Source organism: Carassius auratus, chromosome 2, assembly GCF_003368295.1.
Source record: "Carassius auratus strain Wakin chromosome 2, ASM336829v1, whole genome shotgun sequence".
In the NCBI taxonomy this organism is placed as follows: Eukaryota; Metazoa; Chordata; class Actinopteri; order Cypriniformes; family Cyprinidae; genus Carassius; species Carassius auratus.
This window is the reverse complement of record NC_039244.1, coordinates 1,381,495-1,402,482: the sequence shown is the minus strand read 5'-3', so window position 1 is coordinate 1,402,482 and position 20,988 is coordinate 1,381,495. Positions and strand designations below refer to the sequence as shown.

Genomic DNA, 20,988 nt, shown 5'->3' with positions numbered 1-20,988 from the left:
AATCTGAAATAAATGAACGTTCTGACACCGAAGCAATATATATGCAGCTTCTGTAACTAAATAAAGACCAGTGATTTCTGCCTCAGCAACAGAATCAGCTCAACCCTGAAACATCAGGAAAAAAACAACAGAGCCGGCTGCAGGTCAGGCCACAAACTGTCTGAACGCATTAGAGTCAGTCCCTCACCAGAGCCTCTGTATTAACACACAGTCACCAAAACCAGAGAACACGAGTCATTTCAGTCGCTCATCGGTCAACATTCAGTTCAGAAACCATACTTCAACACAGGAAAACAGACCTTGAATAATCATGTTCTCACAGTTTTCCAGGACTGCAGTTTTCTGATGGAGACAGATGGTTTGGTTCGGTTCTCTGGAGAACCTGACAGATTTCATCCCGGCGCTGGAGGTGATTAATTAAAGAGACACTTTATGAACATATAACGACTGATGTGAGCCTCGAGGATACAGAGACAACATAATGAACCGAGTGGATGTCAAACTAATGCGCATAAAAGGTTTGTGTTCGAACTGTCTTCAGATGCATCCTAAACACACTCGAGACTGAGAACCCTAAATGCTGATCTTGTGAGCCTGTTCTTAATCTAAGAGGTGTTGATAGAGTTCGCACATGCATGAAGGTATAAAAGTCATAAATACAGACCTCTGATGTCACAGGAGTCCCTCGCTCGTTTCGGGAGAAGCTGGATGGGATTGACAGCAGGAACTAATCTGCTGCCGTGACAAACTCCACAATCTCTCCGGTCACCTGGACGCGAGCAGCGGCCAATCAGACGCAGAGATTACGGCCGGCTTCTGCCCACCGGTGGATAAGACTAAGACTAGGAAAAGCCCATGTGCCAAGGACAGGGACACAGAACGTCAGGAAAGACAACCGGGAACGACTCACAGTGTCTCAAAGACAATCAGTGATAGAATGATTTCAGAACAAGAACAAGAATAATAGCGATGTGAAACGAGCATGTCCTGATTTGAGCTTCACACACACCGATAAATCAAGGGCACTTTAAACCACAGCCAAATAAAACATTTAATCACACAACAAAAGCCTTCTGACTTCTGATCGGAGACAAACAACCACTGAATGAAGCTGAAACTGTATCCAAACAGTCTCACAATCAATGATGAATCGTGTTGAATGTGTTTCTAAATACCCATGATATCTGTGGAAAGTATTCACAAGACACTAAATACATATATATATATATATGTACATATGATTTATTTCAATTGAAATAAAGCTGAAATAAAATAAAATAAAATAAAATATAAATATGAGATGAATAGCTTAATGCTACCTTGGCTGAAATAAATAAGATTAAGGTTAATTACTAAAACTGAAAGAAAATGAAAATGACAAGAGCAAGCAAATGCCAAAATAGTTAAAATGTAAACTAAACTAAACTTAAAATATAAAATAAGATTAAATACAATTAGAAACTAAATGAAATACTATAACAGTATACAACTAATAGTGCAATAACACTGCATGGTATCAATATGTTAAAATTTTAAAAAATATATAAAATAACAATGCAACATTTTTAAAATAAAAAATATTGAGCACTTCATGGATTTGATGGCCATCTGCATTCAGAAAATGTATTGATAACGTCTGAAACTCTGCTCAAAGTCTTCAATCAAAAGTCACAGATCATGATATTATCTCACAGATTTCTCACCTAATTCATCCAAGCTCAAATGATATGAGCTGCTTCACATTCATTTTATAGCTTTGTTCTCTTTAGGTCTCCTCAAAGGAAGTTTAGGAGACCATGTTGATCCTTAAATGACCCATAACTGAGTCTCCTGAGCTAGATCTGAGCAATAACATCAGGGATGCTGCGTGTGTGAAGAACAGCAGCTGAACCTTCTCCTCTCTTATCGCTCGTATCACTGCCTGTGTTTATATTCTGATGTCAGTGAGTTGTTCTGGAGGAGACACTGATCTGCGGCTGAGGAGATGCTAAATAAAGCTCCGGCCTTCAGATCTTGCTCTTACGCAACGAGTGTTTACAACCTCAGATGCACACGCTCATGCGCTTGACAAAATCATGCTTGAATCCAACAGTAAAATCACAGATACGGCACTGAAGGAGAAGGTTTGCAACTCGTCCTGTAGCATGAACCCTAGCGACTGCATAGTGATGCCCTAGCAACCACCCAAAACACCCTAGTAACCAAACAGAAAACCACAGCAAACCCTTAACAAAGCACAGGCAAAAAACGCCCTAACAACCGCATAGTGATGTCCTAGCAACCACCTAAATCACACTAGTAACAAACTAGCAACCCAGTTAAAGCACTAGCAAAAACACCCTAAAAATTCATAGTGATGCCCTAGCAACCACCCAAAACACCCAAGCAACACCCTGGCAACCAAACAGATACCATAGCAACCCCTTAACAAAGCACTGACAAAAACACCCTAAAAAATGCAGAGTGATACCCTAGCAACCACCGAAAACACCCTATCAACCAAACAGATACCATAGCAACCCCTTAACAAAGCACTGAAAAAAACACCCTAGAAAATGCAGAGTGATACCCTAGCAACCACCCAAAACACCCAAGCAACACCCTGGCAACCAAACAGATACCATAGCAACCCCTTAACAAAGCACTGGCAAAACACCCTAAAAAATCCATAGTGATACCCTAGCAACCACCGAAAACACCCTATCAACCAAATAGAAAACCACAGCAACCCCTTAAGAAAGGCCTTTAAATAGTCTCTCAGTCTAGTTCTGCAGGCTACACAATCATGGGGAAGACTGCTGACTTGACTGTTGTCCAAAAGACGACCATTGACACCTTACACAAGGGGGGCAAGACACAAAAGGTCATTGCAGAAGAGGCTTGCTGTTCACAGAGATCTGTGTCTAAGCACATTAATAGAGAGGTGAAGGGAAGGAAAAGATGTGGTCGAAAAGGTGTACAAATAATAGGGATAACTGCACCCTGGAGAGGATTGTGAGACAAAACCCATTCAAAAATGTGGGGGAGATTCACAAAGAGTGGACTGCAGCTGGAGTCAGTGCTTCAAGAACCACTACACACAGACGTATGCAAGACATGGGTTTCAGCTTCGCATTCCTTGTGTCAAGCCACTCTTGAACAACAGACAGCATCAGAAGCATCTCAAGACAAAAAGGACTGGACTGCTGCTGAGTGGTCCACAGTTATGTTCTCTGATGAAAGTAAATTTAGCATTTCCTTTGGAAATCAGGGTCCCAGAGTCTGGAGGAAGAATGGAGAGGCACACAATCCACGTTGCTTGAGGTCCAGTGTAAAGTTTCCACAGTCAGTGATGGTTTGGGGTGTCATGTCATCTGCTGGTGTTGGTCCACTGTGTTTTCTGAGATCAAAGGTCAACACAGCCGTATACCAGGAAGTTTTAGAGCACTTTATGTTTCCTGCTGCTGACCAACTTTATGGACCTGCACACGGTGCCAAAGCTACCAGTACCAGGTTTAAGGACCATGGTATCCCTGTTCTTAATTGGCCAGAAAACTCGCCTGATCTTAACCCCATAGAAAATCTATGTTGGCCAAGATTTCTAAGATTCCTTTCTTTGTATTGGTCTTAAGTAATATTCTAATTTTCTGAGATACTGAATTTGGGATTTTCCTTAGTTGTCAGTTATAATCATCAAAATAAACGAAATAAACATTTGAAATATTTCAGTCTGTGTGTAATGAATGATTATAATATACAAGTTTCACTTTTTGAATGGAATAAGTGAAATAAATCAACTTTTTGATAATATTCTAATTATATGACCAGCACTTGTAGATGCTGTATATAGGCCAAAACACAGATGTTTTCTCTCAGTCAGCCCTGGTTTGAACTGTCGGGACAGATTTACAGCGTCTGCACGTGCTCAGAGGTTCCTGCTGTCCCGTCCCATTTAATCATCATCCCCTGAACAACTGGCACAACTCAGTGTGAGTAATCTGAAAAATTATATTTTCAATCAGGTCAGTGATGCTCTCGTCTTTCTGAGCGGCAGAAAAGGCATCTGACACATCACTGTAATAATTCAGTCCACTCATCTTCAGTGACACACCTGGCCGATACACACAACTGCGTTATCGTTATCTTAACAATCTGATGACATCTAGGACCCTGTTACTCTAAGATCACTGCCATACAACATCAGACTGAGTTTATAAAGTCAAAAGTACAGAAAACAAACACACCTGTATGGAGTCAGATCTCATTGACATCTCAGCTGTTTCACCAAGAAATGTGAAGCAAAGAAATATAATGCAAAGCATAATGCTCCTCTTTTAATACTTCAAACTTTGCTCAGATTTTTTTGAGGAGACATGTCTAAAACAAAGCTTCTAGAATAAAAACTACCTTCAAAAAACAAAAAACAAAATTATATATACAGTACAGACCAAAAGTTTGGAAACATTACTATTTTTTATGTTTTTGAAAGAAGTTTCTTCATCAAGCCTGCATTTATTTGATCAGAAATACAGAAAAAACTGTAATATTGTGATATATTATTACAACTTAAAATAATAGTTTTCTATTTGAATATACTTAAAAAAATAATTTATTCCTGTGACGCAAAGCTGAATTTTCAGCATCATTACTCCAGCTTCAGTGTCACATGTAACATCAGTCGATCACATGATCATTTAGAAATCATTCTAATATTCTGATTTATTATGAGTGTTGGAAACAGTTCTGCTGTCTAATATATCTGATCAATAAAAGGTTAAAAAAAACTGCATTTATTCAAAATAAAAATTAAAAATCGAATAATATATATTCTAATAAAATATTTTCTTTACTATCACTTTTTATCAATTCAACACATCCTTGCTGAATAAAAGTATTGATTTTATTTAAAAAAAATAAATAAAAAATAAATTACTGACCACAAATTACTGACCAGTAGTGTATATTGTTATTACAAAATATTAATATTTTAAAAACATAGCTTCTTTTTTTATTCATCAAAGTATCCTAAAAAAGTATCACGTTCTGAAAAAATATTAGGAAGCAGAACTGTTTCCAGCTTTGATAATGAATCATCATATTAGAATGATTTCTGAAGGATCATGTGATAATGATCCGAATAATTCAGCTTTGCATCACAGAAATAAATGATCATTTAAAGTATAATACATTTAAAAACAATTATTTTAAATTGTAATAATATTTCACAATATTACTGTTTTTTCTGTATTTTTGATCAAATAAATGCAGGCTTGATGAGCAGAAGAAACTTCTTTCGAAAACATTAAAAACACTTTTCTCATTGCATCAATTCAAACCCACAGGAAAATGAAAAATCTAATAAAAATGAGTTATTTAATATCTGAAGTGTTTGTCCTATAAAATGTTAAGATTAAATGGAGAGACATTTGCCCGAGGCTCCTACTTCTCAGAATATCTCATCCAACTCCAAACACTTTCACAGCTTTATACTCGTATCACTATCTTAGCAGAAACATCTGAGACAAAACGCACATTAACCGAAACATACCTGGGAACGCCATAATCTCACGAGAAAGCAGTGACTACAGTGAGGTTCTCCGAGCGGGTTCTGCTGCTGATGATAATCAGCTTATGTGATGTGATGCATGTTCTCTGATCTCAACAGCTGGAAGAGCGTCTCCTGCGCTCCACGAGACTCAGACGTTCGTTACGTAAGCCTTATGTAAAGCAGATGACGAGCCACACGCATCACGACGACTCCTGCTGCTCTTAGACCGTCTGTCTGAGCTTCATCATGAAGTGAGGGGTCCGTCTCATATCACAAATAATGATAATTACTCATACACAAAAGAACAATAAAAATGCTTTTAAAAAAGTCCTTTTAATCAAATAAGACGCCTCAGTCTCCGAGTCAGCAGCGTTTAAGCATCACTATTACTGTCGCTCAAAAACATTCAAATGTTTTTCATGCTATGACCCATTAAAGTAAAGACATTTACAGTGTCATTTCTATATTCTTTTGAACTTTCTATTCATCCAAGAATCTTGAAAAAAATCTGAATCCTGAAAAATAAATGTGTTCAACATTGATAATAATCAGAAATGTTTCTTGAGCTGTAAATCATCATATTATTCTGATTTCTGAAGATCATGTGACACTGAAGACTGGAGGAATGATGCTGGAAACACAACTTTGATCGCAGAAATAAATTACAGTTTAAAATGTTTTCATACAGAAAATGGATATTTTTAAATTATAATAATATTTCACATTTTGTACTGTATTTGTAATTTTAAAAAAAAGCCAGTAAATCGTCATATTTTCTTGATTTCTGAAGATCATGTGACATTGAAGACTGCAGGAATGATGCTGAAAATACAGCGGAGCATCACAGAAATAAATTACGTTTTACTATGTATTCACATAGAAAACTGTTATATTAAATTGTAATAATATTTCATAATTTAATATTTTTTATTGTATTTTTACTCAAATAAATGCAGCTTTGGCGAGAAAAAAAAAGAGTCTCTTTCAGAAGCATTATAAAAACAACTATAATTATATCCCTAGCAACTACTATACCCAGTACCTAGCAACCAGCTAGAGCCACCCACAGAAACCCTTCTCAATCGTATAGTAACACACGAGCAGCTGGCGCTGGGTAAACACACACGAGCTGGATGTGGACGTCTGAACAGTGATGTGCTTCTGTAATACTGCACTGACACAGGAGCCCATGGCAACACTGAACACACAGCTCATGTTCTGGTGCTGCACACACACACACACACACACACACACACACAGACACAGACACACACGCACACACGCACACACACACACACACACGCACACACACACACACGCACACACGCACGCACGCACACACACACACGCACACCCACACACACACGCACACACGCACGCACGCACACACACAGACACACACACGCACACAATTAATCATCGCTGAAACAAGCTGTCTTTACTGCATGCAATGAATTTATAGCTCAAAACAGTCTTATTGTTAAATAATACTAAACCTATTTTTAAAAATGTTAATTTAAATAAAGCTGAAATAAATAATAAAAAATTAGATAACTGAAAATAAAATAATTTTGTTAAAGAACCCAAAAAATAATTTAAACTAAAATTAAACTAAAGCTTTAGAGAAATATTTACTAACAAAATCACTAAAACTAAAAATATAAAAATAAAAGCTAAATACTATTATAGTAAGTTTTTAAAGTATCAGATTTTATTAATACTTTAAATTAGTTTTGATTTTATGTTTTCTTTTCAGTTTTAAAGTTTTAGTTATTTTATTATTTTGTAGTTTTTATTGGTTTTGTTTTTGTTAAATATTTATATTTAATACATTTGTATATATTTTATTTAGTTATTTTGTTTTATTTCAGTTTTAGTTTTAATTATTTTAAAAATGTTGCATTGCAACTAGCTGAAAAAAATAAATTAATTAAACTGATATGAAATAGAAATTAGTTTCTTCTGTCATGGAGCAATGATTTTGTCCCAAAGCAGAATGTGCAATTCTCCCAGTGAACTACAGTAAGTGCTTCAAACTAAAGTGCACATGTATTACAAGCTGAATACAGCTGTGCCCAATCACATCTCATTTACTTACTATTAAGTGTCTGAAACAAAAGTCTTGTATCTTTTAAATATTCAATGACATGAAATGAAATCCACTGATCGGTTCTTTCTCAGAAGAATTCGCCGCAGCCGTCTGAAAACGGCTGAATTTTTTTAAACAGACTAATTAGGATTGAGCCCAAATTATGATAGAAATTTCAATAGGAATTCTGTACACAATTCTTTTTTGTCAGCAAGGTTTGAACAGAAACAGTTACAATGAACTACTAAAGCTGTACAAAACACACTAGATAAGCATTAAAACGAGCAAAAAGTACTCAAATATTACTTATTTTAATTTCAAAACCTCAAAAGTCTTTTAAAAGTGTGACTTCCAGAGACGCGAAGATCATGAAAAATTTATAAAATCTTTAAACGCCAGGGTTTTAATAATCAAAATGCACTTTTCTAGCTACGCCAAGATCTAAAATATTTTACTGGGTAAAAATTTTGCAAAAAATAATAATAATAAAAAGAATTCTAAAATAATTGTCCCTTATGTCATCCAGTAAATCACAGCAAACGTATTGTTTAAAAAGACTGAAATCGCAGGATCCAATGGTAAAAATGGAATGTGCTGTACTCTATGACAAGGAATGTCACAGAATTTGGAAATCTTGGAAAATTAATTCCTGCTGAAATAATTCAAATTGTAAAATGATATGCAGGTGAATATTAAACTGGAAAAACGACTGCTATTTAATATGAAGTCTGCATATAACAAACCTGACAAAATAAAAGTTTTAAAGCTTAACTTGCTTTAAAGCTTATATTAAAAAATATATATATTCCTATTATCCTGTAGAATCAGCTCAAAAAATAATAAAAGATAATAATAATAATACGGTTTTAAAACTTTTTTTTTGGAATCCCTGTTATTCAGCACAAAAACAAACTAAACAAAGGAATTTTTCAAATTTCATTTGATGACATTTGAAAATTACTTTTAAATTTAATTCAATTGTTAGTTTTATGTACTCTTTTATTACCACCATTTTTGAAAATAAATATATATTCAACAATAAAATACAGAATAATTTTTTTTTTATATGCAACTATTATTGTTAAAAATAATACATTATTAAATTGTTACAATTTCATGAATTTTGTTTATAATACATTGTTTTTTATTTAAATGTTTTCAATCAAACCTGGACTTTAGAATGGATTTTTTTTAAAAAAATACAGTGAAAAACACAGAATTTAGGAAAATAATAACTGGATTTTGTATCCGCTGATCTAGACTGTTATCCATTAGCCATCGGGATGAAGAACAGAACTTCTGCCAGAATCTACAGCTCACAGTTCGTACAAACAGGGCTCATGTGATGAAAGCAGCACGGTTTCTTCAGAAAACTAGCTTTATGATTAACTCAGAACAACTCACTAAACTGCATTCCTTCTTAAAAACAAACCCCTGAGGCTGGGACTGCAATCCAGTTTGTTTAATGACGCTTTACGCCTCAAGATCTTACAATAACCTTCGCCTGAGTTCACATTAGTTTACTCAACGGGCCAATGCGGTTGTTCATAAATTTATAATGCATTATATATTTTCATTATATATTTTATGATAAATATCATAAATGATTTATAAAGCATCTGAATAAATAATCTTTCCATTGAAGTGTGGTTTTTGAGGAGGACAATATTTGGCAGAGATACAACTATTTGAAAATCTGGAATCTGAGGGTGCAAAAAAAAAAAAAAATCTAAATATCAAGAAAATATCAAATATCAAAAGTTGTCCAAATGACGTTCTTAGCAATGCATATTACTAATCAAAAATTACGTTTTGATATATTTACGGTAGGATATTTACTAAATATTTTCATGGAACATGATCTTTACTTAATATCCTAATGATTTTTGGCATAAAAGAAAAATCTATAATTTTGACCCATACAATGTATTTTTGGCTATTGCTATAAATAAACCCCAGAGACTCAAGAAAAAATAATAACCAAAGTTAAGTACATTATGATATATGCAGACTCCTTGTTGGATCCAAAACTGTTTGTTTGTCATGTTTTATTGCATTGTATTTAAAGGTGTGACGATGAATAAGTGTTATAATGCATTATTAAGTATTATGAAATATTATAAATCAATGCAAATTGATGCAATGCAATGCAAAAATGTGCATAAGTCATCAAATTAATGCATTTAATATACTTTGATAATGCATTGAAAAAAAAGGCTTGAAGTGAAGTGTTAGACTTTTAAATCAGCTTTTAAAAAGAGGAAGAAATGTTGCAATATTCATAAACATCAGACTGATTTTAAGGGCATTTTTATATGCTTGAAAAGACTGTTTAGTTCTGTATTGGATCACTAGATCCAGTGCAACATTATCAACCAGACAGCTGAAAACAAAAACCAGAACTTCTGATTCCTGGAACATGTTCAGCAACACATACTTGATGCGTTTCCTCCCATAATGCATCCCAAACGCCAGTTTCCTTCCTGAGATTCCCTGATATGCTTCTACAGAGCTTTAAATGCATTTACTTGTCCAGATCTGACAGTGATCTTGGACGGAATGACGTGAGGTTTATTTTTCAGGATGAGATCTGATCTGAGAGCAGGTTTGACGTGGGCGGATCGGGATCAGTGAGCGACAGATCTAACGTTTCCTCCAAACACGCGAGAACATGTAAAAGAGCAGGGGAGCATTTCTTCATAAGAGGAAGGAGATTCAATGGAGAACTAATGGAAGCAATGACAGATGGCAGATATTCCTCCTGGGAAAAACACCTCAGTCCTTTTGTTTATGTCTCTTCTAGAGTTTCAGAACTCATTTTGATTCGTACATGTTGCACTTTCAGGCAAGAGATCTCATGCATGAACTCAAAAGACGTCTCTATATCCGTTTACAGCTCTGCTCTTTTACTGTATTTGTGTGTTTTCATTTCTTCTTCGAGAAAACATCTGATGTCTTTCTTTGAATGAAACACAACTGTGACATCCATTGAGTCTCCTTATCTTCTCATTAGAGCTATCTTACTGTAAAGCTATCATCTGAACATTACAGTAATAAAGGATGTCAACAGACAGAAGGAGGATCATGTGACGGTGGCACGCGGTCTGAATCCGTGATCAACAGGAATGCTGAGTGCGGAAAACTGCGGCTAAAATCAGGATTAGCAGCCGAGCAGAGCCCTAAAATCAAGCCCACAGGACCTGAAAGAGACCCGCTGTCTGTGTGTCCTCAACAGGACGCTCTACAGGAACAGGAAACACTCTTCAGCATTAATACTCAGACTGACTTTGAGTTTGCACTTGAAGGACATTCAATATCAACACACATTATAAACCAACAAATACACGCTCTGAGTGCACCAATAATAACCTTCTATGAAATAATAATTAAGATTCATGAATAAGAACAAATCAATCTTTATCCATCTACACTAAACTGTACAGGAGATTAATAAACTGACCCTTGTTATTATGTGAAATTCATAACTCATGGTATTTAAATGGCACTACTATGGTACATACCAAAACAAAACATGGTAAAAAGTGAGATTGTAATTGTATATAGATTAATTTGTATATAAATGCTGTTTAAATATTTTTCCTCTCTTGTATATTATGTACAAATGTTAATTGTCTATAGTTGTATTACTATACAGAAATAAAATTAGTGAAATATACGTAACTAATATATATGCATAAGTGACATAAGAGTTATATATATAGTACCATGATTCAGTGATGGTAAAACCACAGTTTTTTAAGATACTATCAGACTGCTTGCTATATACTATGGTAAAATTGTGACTATCCATGGTATGTTCTTACAGCAAATGGAAATAATCAGAAAATAAATAATCGAAACGTTATGGCACTTAGAACAGAAGTGCTATGGCAGTAAAATAATCAGATTGAATGAAATGGGAATATACCATAGTATTGTTTGATTACCGTCCTCATAAACCTGGCACTGTCAGCTACTTCCAACATGACTGCATTATGAAATAATAATTATATGTATATATATATATATATATATATATATATATATATATATATTATGGAAAAGCAAATAATTTGCATTAAATCGACCCGTATGTGAAAGACAAGCATGCATGTAAAAGATCCTCCGCGTACCGAGATCTGCATCCGTCCCGCATCCCGCACCGACCACCGCATCCTCGTCCTCCGGCAGCGCGGAGCATCCTCCGGCCGCGGCTCCCTCCATCGGGACCGGATCAAACGATCAAACGAGCCGTCGAGCGTCGAAACGAATCGAATGAAGGAGAAACGGAGCGCGCGTCATGTTCTGAGTCTGCCGCACAACGCTCGATCAAATGTGTGCGAGTCTACACACACACAGACACACACACACACGCGCGCGCGCACGATCCGCTACGCCAGCAGTGACGTCACCGGGCCCGGAGAGCTGCGACGTCATCAGAGTATCCGTCAGCCACGGAGGAATTTACATAGACTGCGCATAAAACCACTTCATTTAACTATAATTCTAACAATTGTAGGTTTAAGGCATTTCAAAGCTAAAAATAAGTCAAATTAATTAAATATTTAGAAGAATATGACGATAAAAAAAAATAACTCAGCAATTTTTTAATGGAAAATACCGGATGCCCTCTACTGGATAACCCTGGAACTACAACACACCTAAAACCTACATATACACACACACACACACACACACACGCACACACACACACACACGTTCAGGACGCTTATCATACAATTTATTAGCAGCCACAATTGTACTTAATTTAAATCAATTTATTAAATTAATGATAGGTAAAAATCGATCGCCTGCCCTGAATGCACTGTAAGTCGTTTGGGATAAAAGAGTCTGCTAAATAAATGTATATTAATTTATGAAGTTAATTCAAGGTTTGCAGAAGTAATGCATAATTTACTAAACACAAAAATGTAAAAATAAATGGTTTTAAACTAAACCAAGACATTTACTGAAAAATGATAAATATGTTAATGTGCATATCATGTTAAGATTAACCATCATCAGAAAACTGTGAACGTCTGAATGTATTAAAAACTTAACTTCTAGGTTAACTTTTCCTTTAATGGGAATTTAAATACTACATTAACCAATTGGGGTCTTTATAAATTGTTGTGGATTGGACCACTTTTTTCAACATATGATATGATCAATTTATCTGCATTCAGATGTATGACATGACTGAATCTGAAAATCATCCCTCAGTCTTGTAAAGTTAAACATGCATTCTCTGTAAAAGAAGTGGCCACACAGGAAGTGGTGATGCTACTCTTTAATCATTACAGCTGCTCATCAGAAAACCTTCTTCAGTGATTCAGTGCATGGTGACTGGAGCTCCTCTCTGCTCCCGAGGCTGGACATCGGAGGCTTTTCCCAGAGAAATACACGCCGGAGGACATCAGGCCGTCCCCTCCTGAGCACAGGCTTGAGGAACGGCCGTCACAGATCTGGGCTTCACACGCCAACGTCCAGCCATCGTCCAGAGAGGAGACCGGCATCTACAGACACACGGGACGGAGATCGGGTTCAATCCCGAGGGCTACAGGTACTTGGGAAGATCCTTTTCAACAACCTAATGGGACAAATAAAACATGGGATTTCATTGGTATTTAATCTTTAATTGTTATACACTTGTGTGCACAATGAATAAAATAAACGTAATTGCTTTTTTTTTTTAATAAAAATTAAATAAGTTATACATCTTTATACAATTTAAAATACTAATAGGTTGAATACAAATAAATAAGTTACATTTTTTTTAAATAAACAACAGAAATTAAGATTTTTTAAAATACAAATACATTTAAAACACAAAGTAATTGAAAAAACAATCATTTAATTTTTCATAAATCTGCGAAATTTTTTACATTTTAAATCTAAAACAAATACATTATACAAATACTGTATACAATTATATCAATTTAAATTTTCATTAATTTATTAAAATATTAGAAATTAATAATTTGAAACCAAAACAAATAAATGTAATACAATGTGATTGTATATTAAAAATATTAACTTTTCTATATAATATTTGAAATGTATACAAATACATAAGTCAATTTTTCTCAAGTTCCACATATTAAAGGATTATGTATTCACCCTCATGAAGAAATGACCACAAAATGTCATCTTTGGGTGAAATTATTCTTCGTTGACTTACGCTTGGATCGTCCATGGGTCCGTACCTCTTCACGACCTGACCTTCTCTGTCAATGAGGAACTGTGACAAAAACAATAGTTTCAAGTTTACGGAGTACATACCAAAATAAAAAAAAAAACACAAAAAAAAAAAAATTCTACAATTACCTTAGTGAAATTCCACTTGATGTTGCTGTGGAAAAAAATAAATAGAAGTAAATTTAAACTTTTATTGTCAAGTACAAATGTCAACTTCCATATATTCAAGGATTGCACAGTCCTGCATCTTAATTCAATATTTTTGCTGATCTGCATTAGAGAATAATGTGAGTAAATATGAATAATGAAGTAGTCACACTCACTTCCCCAGAGTTCCTCTGCCTTTGGGCTGCGCTTTCATCCATTTCCAGAGCGGATGAGCTCCGTCTCCGTTCACCTCGATCTTACTGAACAGGTCAAACTCTGCCTTGTAGCCTTTGGCAAACTCCTTGATCTCCGCCTCTGTTCCAGGCTCCTGTAAAAACAGAACACAGCTGGAGAACGCTGAAGAAAAGCTGCCTGGACAGAACACCACCGGTCTTCAATCTGGAGAACACCAGTATTTGACGGCTCCAAATCGATACCGTGGCTATAAATGGTTATTCATATGCAGGAAAGATCAAAGGCATTTGAAGTTCCATATGCAAATATGGTGATGATATCATCACCACTGGAAACATTCTGAACACTGAACATTCTATTCTATGGGAGTCAGACGGGAATTTTATTTGAACTTGAATCATAATGTTTGAGGAACATTGTAATATTAATAACCATAATAGCACCCAATGTTTCATACATTAATTCCTTAAGCGAAATACATTACTTAGCCTATTTTTGTAAAAAAATAAATAAATAAAAATAAATAAATAAAATTTTGTGAGAAACTTTAAATGAACAAATTGAAAAAAAAAACACTACATTTAATGCACAAAAATTGCTGATTGGAAATAAAAACTAAAATAAAATTAAAATAAAAAAAACAAACAAAAAGAGTTAATTTTAAATGAAACTGATCATGCAAATACATTTATTTTGCATCTCTTGTTGTACGATTAAATCTCACCCCACAATAACATAATCCTCTTGCAGCTTGACCTAATTACAGTCGTGACAGTGAGCGCTCGTACAGAACAAGCGTTCAGGACTGAATGGGCTTTAATTCACAATATAATCCAACAGAAACGTCTTCCTTTTTCTGAAGCATGCATGCATTGCACAGAACGCTCCTCTTACTGTATGTATGCATGGAATACTGGATCCCATAATGCAACATGCTTTAATTGACATTCCTCTTTTTACCTGAAGCAGTATTAAAGATTTCAATTTTACCATTTTGACAAGGTTTACACAAAACATGAAGAAAAAGCCAAATTAAAATACATTTTGAGAAGCAAACTGGACGCCACTCACTGCATTAAACATGCAACGTAATCAATTCATGAGGCGGCACTATTTCATACAACCCCACTATTTAAAATCTTGCATTGGAGACTATTTATTATGCAGAAGAGAGTATATAACGCATTACACACTGGCGTTCAATTCCTGCACATACCTGCTTTCCAAACTGGTTGCAGGGGAAGCCCAGGATCCGTAAACCTTTCTCAGCGTACGTGGCGTGCATTTCCGCAAACTGAGTATAGTTTACGGGAGTCTTACCTCATTTAGAGGCTACGTTAGTGATGATGCACACATAACCCCTGAAACACACACACACAAACACACTTCAGACACGGCAACCCAGGGTCACAGAGCAAGATTACACTCAGCCGAAGACGAACAACAAACAGAAGCACAATGAAGAACCTGCATTAGGAGGACAGTGTAGGTGAAGACAGCTGCTAAAGAAAACCTTCAGAAAAAAACCTTTGCTGAAATAATACTTTGCATAAGGAGATTACTGATCTGTTCACCTGTATTTCTCCAGTGACTCTTCATTTCCATCGATGTCTTTGGCTGAGAACTTGTAAATGGATTTGGCCGACTGCCAATCGTTGGCTTGGGCACACTGCAATAAACAGAGAGGGGTCAAAGGTCAAGGGGCATGAGGAGTGTCTGCCAATCCTATCAGACACTGAAAACAATGATGCACGGTCATCTGCTAGAAAACAATTATGCAACTTCCTCGTGAGACAGCATTAGAAGTCAACTTTGCCCTCTGACATAACTGATTCTGTGCTTATGCATGCAACACAAGAAACTTTATACCACTTTATTTGGGTTTCCACATTATCGTGAGCTAGACACACTTTATATAGTGATATAGCTTTATATAGAGCATATCCATCTGTACAGAAAACACAGCTGTCACACAGGATTTATCACACTTAGGAAAATACATAAACATCCTACTGTTCTTTTAATAATCACATTATACATCAATCTGGAGGGAATTATACTGTATGTTGCAAGCTAATATTATGATGTCGTATCTTTCAGATCATGTTAATGCACCTGTAAGACCCTACAATAAAAAAATGCATCGCACTCATTGGTGAATTTAGGAAACATGCATTGATTATATTAAATAAAACCTAAATAAATATAATAATAATCGTTTAATTCTACGGATAATAAAATTCCAAATAAATAATTTATAATTGATTAATCTAAATGTAAAAAAATAAATAACAAATCTAAACACTAATAACAAACCTTTTAATAGGTTTACTTTTAATAATATAACCAATATAATGATATTGATCACTGACGATTCCTTACTTATATCCACGCGATTAAATTCGAAAGCATAACGCTAAACACAAACCAGGCCTAAATCTGCGTCTGCTGACAAAACGGAGGCGTTTTGGTAAAAATACACAAACAAAACAAATACAAATGTTACTTTTAAGGCACAGCTAAACCCACAGAGTCCGGAATAACATTAAAGCTAACGGCTAACGTTCCTCCACCGGAGTGAAGTAGCGGAGACACACAGGAGCTACAAATAAACCCGACGTGCTTTAACCTACTTAACTAGCAGTCCAACAACACAAGCTAGTCTAAACACTGGTTAACCAGCAGGTGAAGGTGTTTTCTTGTATCTTACCATGGCTCTAGCGAAGCTCTGGCTCCCCAGCGCCCGCTAAACAACCATATAATACTGCGGCACGAAGCCCCGCCCATTTACTGTCAAGACACGTCTTTTCTGTCAGGTCGGCCAATCAGAAACGCCTTATGCTATACAAACGGTAAATAAATATTTAAAGATTTATGCACAAAATCGCCACAGTTTACAGATCATCTCTCATTTATTCAGAAACTCTGTATTCATAAAAAAATATAAAACTTTACATTTGTTAACATTTTAAATATGGGGTCCTTCGTCTCCTCTGTGAGCACGTGGCTGATGACAGGAAGTGCGCGGAGTTTGAAAGCAGGTTGTTTGAGAAGCATCTTCAGACGCGCTGATGGATGATGAGGAGGAAACTTATCGATTATGGAAAATCCGCAAGACCATAATGCAGGTGTGAAGCTCTTCTGAGTTTATAACTCTCGTTTGCTAGTTGTTTACATTAAGCACGTGGGCATCAGATCAAAAAGAAGCGTGTCATTAGTCAAATCGTTTACACGGGCACTGAACAAGCAACGAATCTAAAATTAAATTAAATTATTAATGCAGGCTAAGGGAAGTGAAATGATAGTAATATTGGCGAGATTCAGTATATAAACTCGCATATAAAACGTGGATCCACAAAATTAAGAGAATATAAACATTAGAATAAATTAAAGAAATAATAATAAGTACAAGTTCAATTGATTTTAAGTAAATCAAAATAATTGAAATAAATTATACAAAGCAGTGCTGCACTATAGTGGATAGAAAAGAGTAAACTAAATATTTTCCAAATAATATTTTATGCCTATTTATAATATTAAATTGGGGTTTTATACATTTTAAAAAAGGTAAATGTAAAAAAAATAATGAGAATAGTATACATTTAACACATTTTAGATCAGGGGTTTTCAAACAGATTGGAAGAGAAAAACAGTAAAAAAAATGTTTTAAATAACTATTTAAAATGTTATTTAAAATATTTGCAAAAAATTCTTAAAGTAAATAAAAATGTATAATAAAAAATGTGAATAAATACATAGAAGTACATCACTTCAGTGAATGGAAAAAAAAATAATGGAAATGTATTTTTTTTAATTATATTTTACACATTTATCAAATACATAAACTGGGTCTTCATGCATAAAAATATAAAGCTGCCTTTTAAATTTCAGGATGCTTGGCTGCATTTATACTGCACAATAAATGAACATGAATGTGGTCTTGTGTTGTTGTAGCTCTGTCACGATCGAGGATATCTGGTGACCCAAGATGAGCTGGACCAGACCTTGGATGAGTTCAAAGGTCAGTTTGGTGACCGGCCCAGCGAGGGTCGACCCAGACGGACAGACCTCACTGTGCTGGTGGCCCACAATGACGACCCCACCGACCAGATGTTTGTGTTCTTTCCAGGTGAGATGTGATGCAGGAGTCTGAGTGATGCTGAAGGTTTCATGTGTGCTTATCTGAGGGTTTTCTAACCACCAGAGGAGATGAAAGTGGGCATTAAGACCATTAAGATGTACTGCCAGCGGATGCAGGAAGAAAACATTACTCGGGCCGTTATCGTCGTCCAGACGGGCATGACACCCTCTGCTAAACAGGTACGACTAAGATCTCACCTGAAACCTCAAACACAACTGATTAGATGTTTTTATCACTTGACCTGTTTTACCTGATGGCTTTGCAGTCTTTGGTTGATATGGCACCGAAATACATCTTGGAACAGTTTCTACAGCAAGAGCTGCTCATAAACATCACTGAGCACGAGGTGAGACACTCTTCACTGATTGTGACGTGTTGCATGCAAAAACAACAACAACAAAAAAACTGGAAATCTTTCTTTTTTTATTAATTATCAAAAAAAAAAAATCTTTATTTTTTTAAAGTAAAAAAAGAAGCAAAAATATCCATAATTCTATTCTATTATTTTAATTGTATAAGATCTAATTATAAAAAATAAAAAAAATAAAAAATAAAATAAAATTGAGATTTGTATTATATTAACAAATATTTTGTGATTTAAACTGGGACGTTGAACATTTACGATCTGCTGTTAAATGAACAAAAAGTGCTAAATTATAATTTTATCTCTTAATCTAATTTAATTATAACCCAAGCTCAAAAATATTTTAGATAATATATTTTAAATAGGTTATTTAAAAACATTCATATAAAAAATATTAATATAAATATTTAAATTGTAAATATTATTTATTTAAAAATCATATTGGAAATTGTTAAATTAAAATCTGCTGTTAAAAAAAAACAAAGTACTAAATTATAATTTTGTCTCTCATTCAAACATTTTTTATAATACAAATATTTAAAATATTGATTTAAATATAAATTATAAAAAATATATATTTATATATAATGTACATTTATTAAAAACCATATTGAGATTTGTTATATTAACAAATATTGTGATCCTTTAAAAGAACAAAAACTACTAAATTATAATCTTGTCTCTCATTCTTAATGTTAACACAAGCACAAAACATATTTAATATTTTTACTAAATATATATTGTTGTCGTTTGAGTGAGAGAGAGAACATTCTGTAACTTAGTATAAAAAATTATATTATAAATGTTACATTGGAAAAAGTATGTTTTTGTTTGTATATGCTGTTAATTATAGTTGGAAAGAAAATCAGAATTGACAAAAATCAGTCGGCAGGTCACAGAAATGTATTCTACGCAATTCTTTATTCATGCAATTTAATTCTACAGGAAATCTTTAATTTATTATTAAATGGTTCTGTGTTTCTCCTTCAGCTGGTCCCTGAACACATCGTCATGACGAGAGAGGAAGTGACAGAGCTGCTGGCCAGATAGTATCCATAGCAACGGCACGTGTGTGAAGTGATACTTTTAAAAGTATCAGTCGAAACTGCAGAAAGCGGTTGTTTCCCGACAGGTTTCCCCAACCCTCTCCTCTCCTGTGAACAGCAGATTGATTAGTATTTGGCTCCTCTCTGTTAATCGCTTTTCTTGACTGCAACAGTAAGCTCAAGGAGACACAGTTACCCAGAATTCAGTCCAGTGATCCTGTGGCACGGTATTTCGGGCTGAAACGAGGGCAGGTGAGTCTGAGGAGGGTTGGTGTGACTCTGAGCTGAAGGTGGAGCAGTAAACTGACTCGTGTCTAACAGGTGGTGAAGATCATCCGGCCCAGTGAAACGGCGGGACGCTACATCACATACAGACTCGTACAGTGATGCTGCAGGGGTTTTGCTTGGTGTTTGTCATGTGACAGGGTTTTTCTGTTTGTTTTGTAATGGAGGATTCTTGTGATGGACGACAGCCATTATGAATTGAGATTTGTTTGATTTCCATAAAACTTGAATCTTGGATTTTATTTTTGTAAAATGAAAAAATAAATGCATTTTTGTTTTGGTTTCATTGCTGTGTTGTAAATATTTTAATGCATAAATGACAAAAACAAAATTTAAATCCAAACTTAAGTATATATATATATATATATATATATATATATATATATATATATATATATATATATATATATATATATATATATATATTTAAAGAAATATTTGAAAACATACTGAATATTATTTTATATCATTACATTCCAATTAAAGAATATTTAAAATAAAAAATCTAGAAATATCTTTTAAATATTCATTCATTCTAATTGTATTATTTCTAATATATAGTGCACCATATTCCAGATCTGTTAAACCAAGCAGCAAATATGCATTTAGTTTTCTTTCATTTCCATAAAACTTAAAAAAATTTTTTTTAGCAAAATGGAATATTAAATACATTTTTGTTTAATGAATGGTTTTGTTCTTGTGTAATAAATATTTAAACGCATTAATGGCAAAAAATCCCAACTTAAGTTTATTAAAAAAAAAAATATTTATTTATTTATTAAATATTTGGAAACATTTTGTATTATATTATTTTATATATATAACCACATTCCAATTCAAAGATATTTAAAATAATAAAATATAAATATTATTTAAATATTTATTAATTCTAATTATATTATTTCTGATAAATATTCCAGATCTGTCAAACCCAGCGGAAAATATGCATTTAGTTTTCTTTAATTTCCAAAAAACTTGAACCTATTTTTGGCAAAA

General features: G+C 34.4%; 2 protein-coding genes and 1 pseudogene across 7 annotated transcripts in view; 1 reads left to right on the top strand and 2 right to left on the bottom strand.

Annotated features, from left to right (window-relative positions):
- The window catches only part of LOC113111793 (phosphatidylinositol 4-phosphate 5-kinase type-1 gamma-like), a 40,308-nt gene extending 28,318 nt beyond the window's left edge, over nucleotides 1-11,990 (bottom strand). For 3 of the 4 annotated variants that reach the window (XM_026276886.1, XM_026276900.1, XM_026276892.1), the window contains exon 1: nucleotides 11,750-11,990. In XM_026276886.1, the coding sequence (XP_026132671.1) occupies nucleotides 11,750-11,840 (91 nt within the window). In that variant the 5' untranslated portion in view covers nucleotides 11,841-11,990. The remainder of the gene's footprint in view (nucleotides 1-11,749) is intronic. The other variant, XM_026276908.1, reaches the window with a different exon arrangement.
- Nucleotides 11,991-12,891: 901 nt separating this feature from the next.
- LOC113111785 (phospholipid hydroperoxide glutathione peroxidase-like) lies at nucleotides 12,892-16,954 on the bottom strand (annotated as a pseudogene). The gene is made up of 7 exons (XR_003293355.1): nucleotides 16,867-16,954; nucleotides 15,731-15,825; nucleotides 15,373-15,517; nucleotides 14,138-14,289; nucleotides 13,944-13,968; nucleotides 13,798-13,857; nucleotides 12,892-13,206 (listed from the first exon to the last, which is right to left on the bottom strand). The product of XR_003293355.1 is annotated as a phospholipid hydroperoxide glutathione peroxidase-like (transcript).
- A 213-nt stretch (nucleotides 16,955-17,167) lies between these two features.
- Nucleotides 17,168-20,278, top strand: LOC113110378 (DNA-directed RNA polymerases I, II, and III subunit RPABC1-like). Of its 2 annotated transcripts, none has more exons than XM_026274567.1 (7): nucleotides 17,168-17,284; nucleotides 18,111-18,285; nucleotides 18,361-18,476; nucleotides 18,563-18,643; nucleotides 19,652-19,710; nucleotides 19,885-19,959; nucleotides 20,029-20,278. In XM_026274567.1, exons 1-6 carry the CDS (start codon nucleotides 17,228-17,230, stop codon nucleotides 19,946-19,948), a joined length of 552 nt encoding a protein of 183 aa, XP_026130352.1. In that variant the 5' UTR covers nucleotides 17,168-17,227; the 3' UTR covers nucleotides 19,949-19,959; nucleotides 20,029-20,278. The 2 variants fall into 2 exon arrangements, with proteins under 2 accessions (XP_026130352.1, XP_026130343.1); XM_026274558.1 differs by having other exon boundaries at nucleotides 19,881-19,959.
- Nucleotides 20,279-20,988: the final 710 nt, after the last annotated feature.

What these genes read in the sequence shown, in the direction of transcription:
- LOC113110378 (XM_026274558.1), top strand. Translation starts at nt 17,228, where the DNA reads ATGGATGATGAGGAGGAAACTTATCGATTATGGAAAATCCGCAAGACC. An exon ending in TCCGCAAGACCATAATGCAG is followed by an intron (nt 17,285 to 18,110) that starts GTGTGAAGCTCT and finishes GTGTTGTTGTAG; the next exon opens with CTCTGTCACGATCGAGGATA. An exon ending in TGACACCCTCTGCTAAACAG is followed by an intron (nt 18,477 to 18,562) that starts GTACGACTAAGA and finishes ATGGCTTTGCAG; the next exon opens with TCTTTGGTTGATATGGCACC.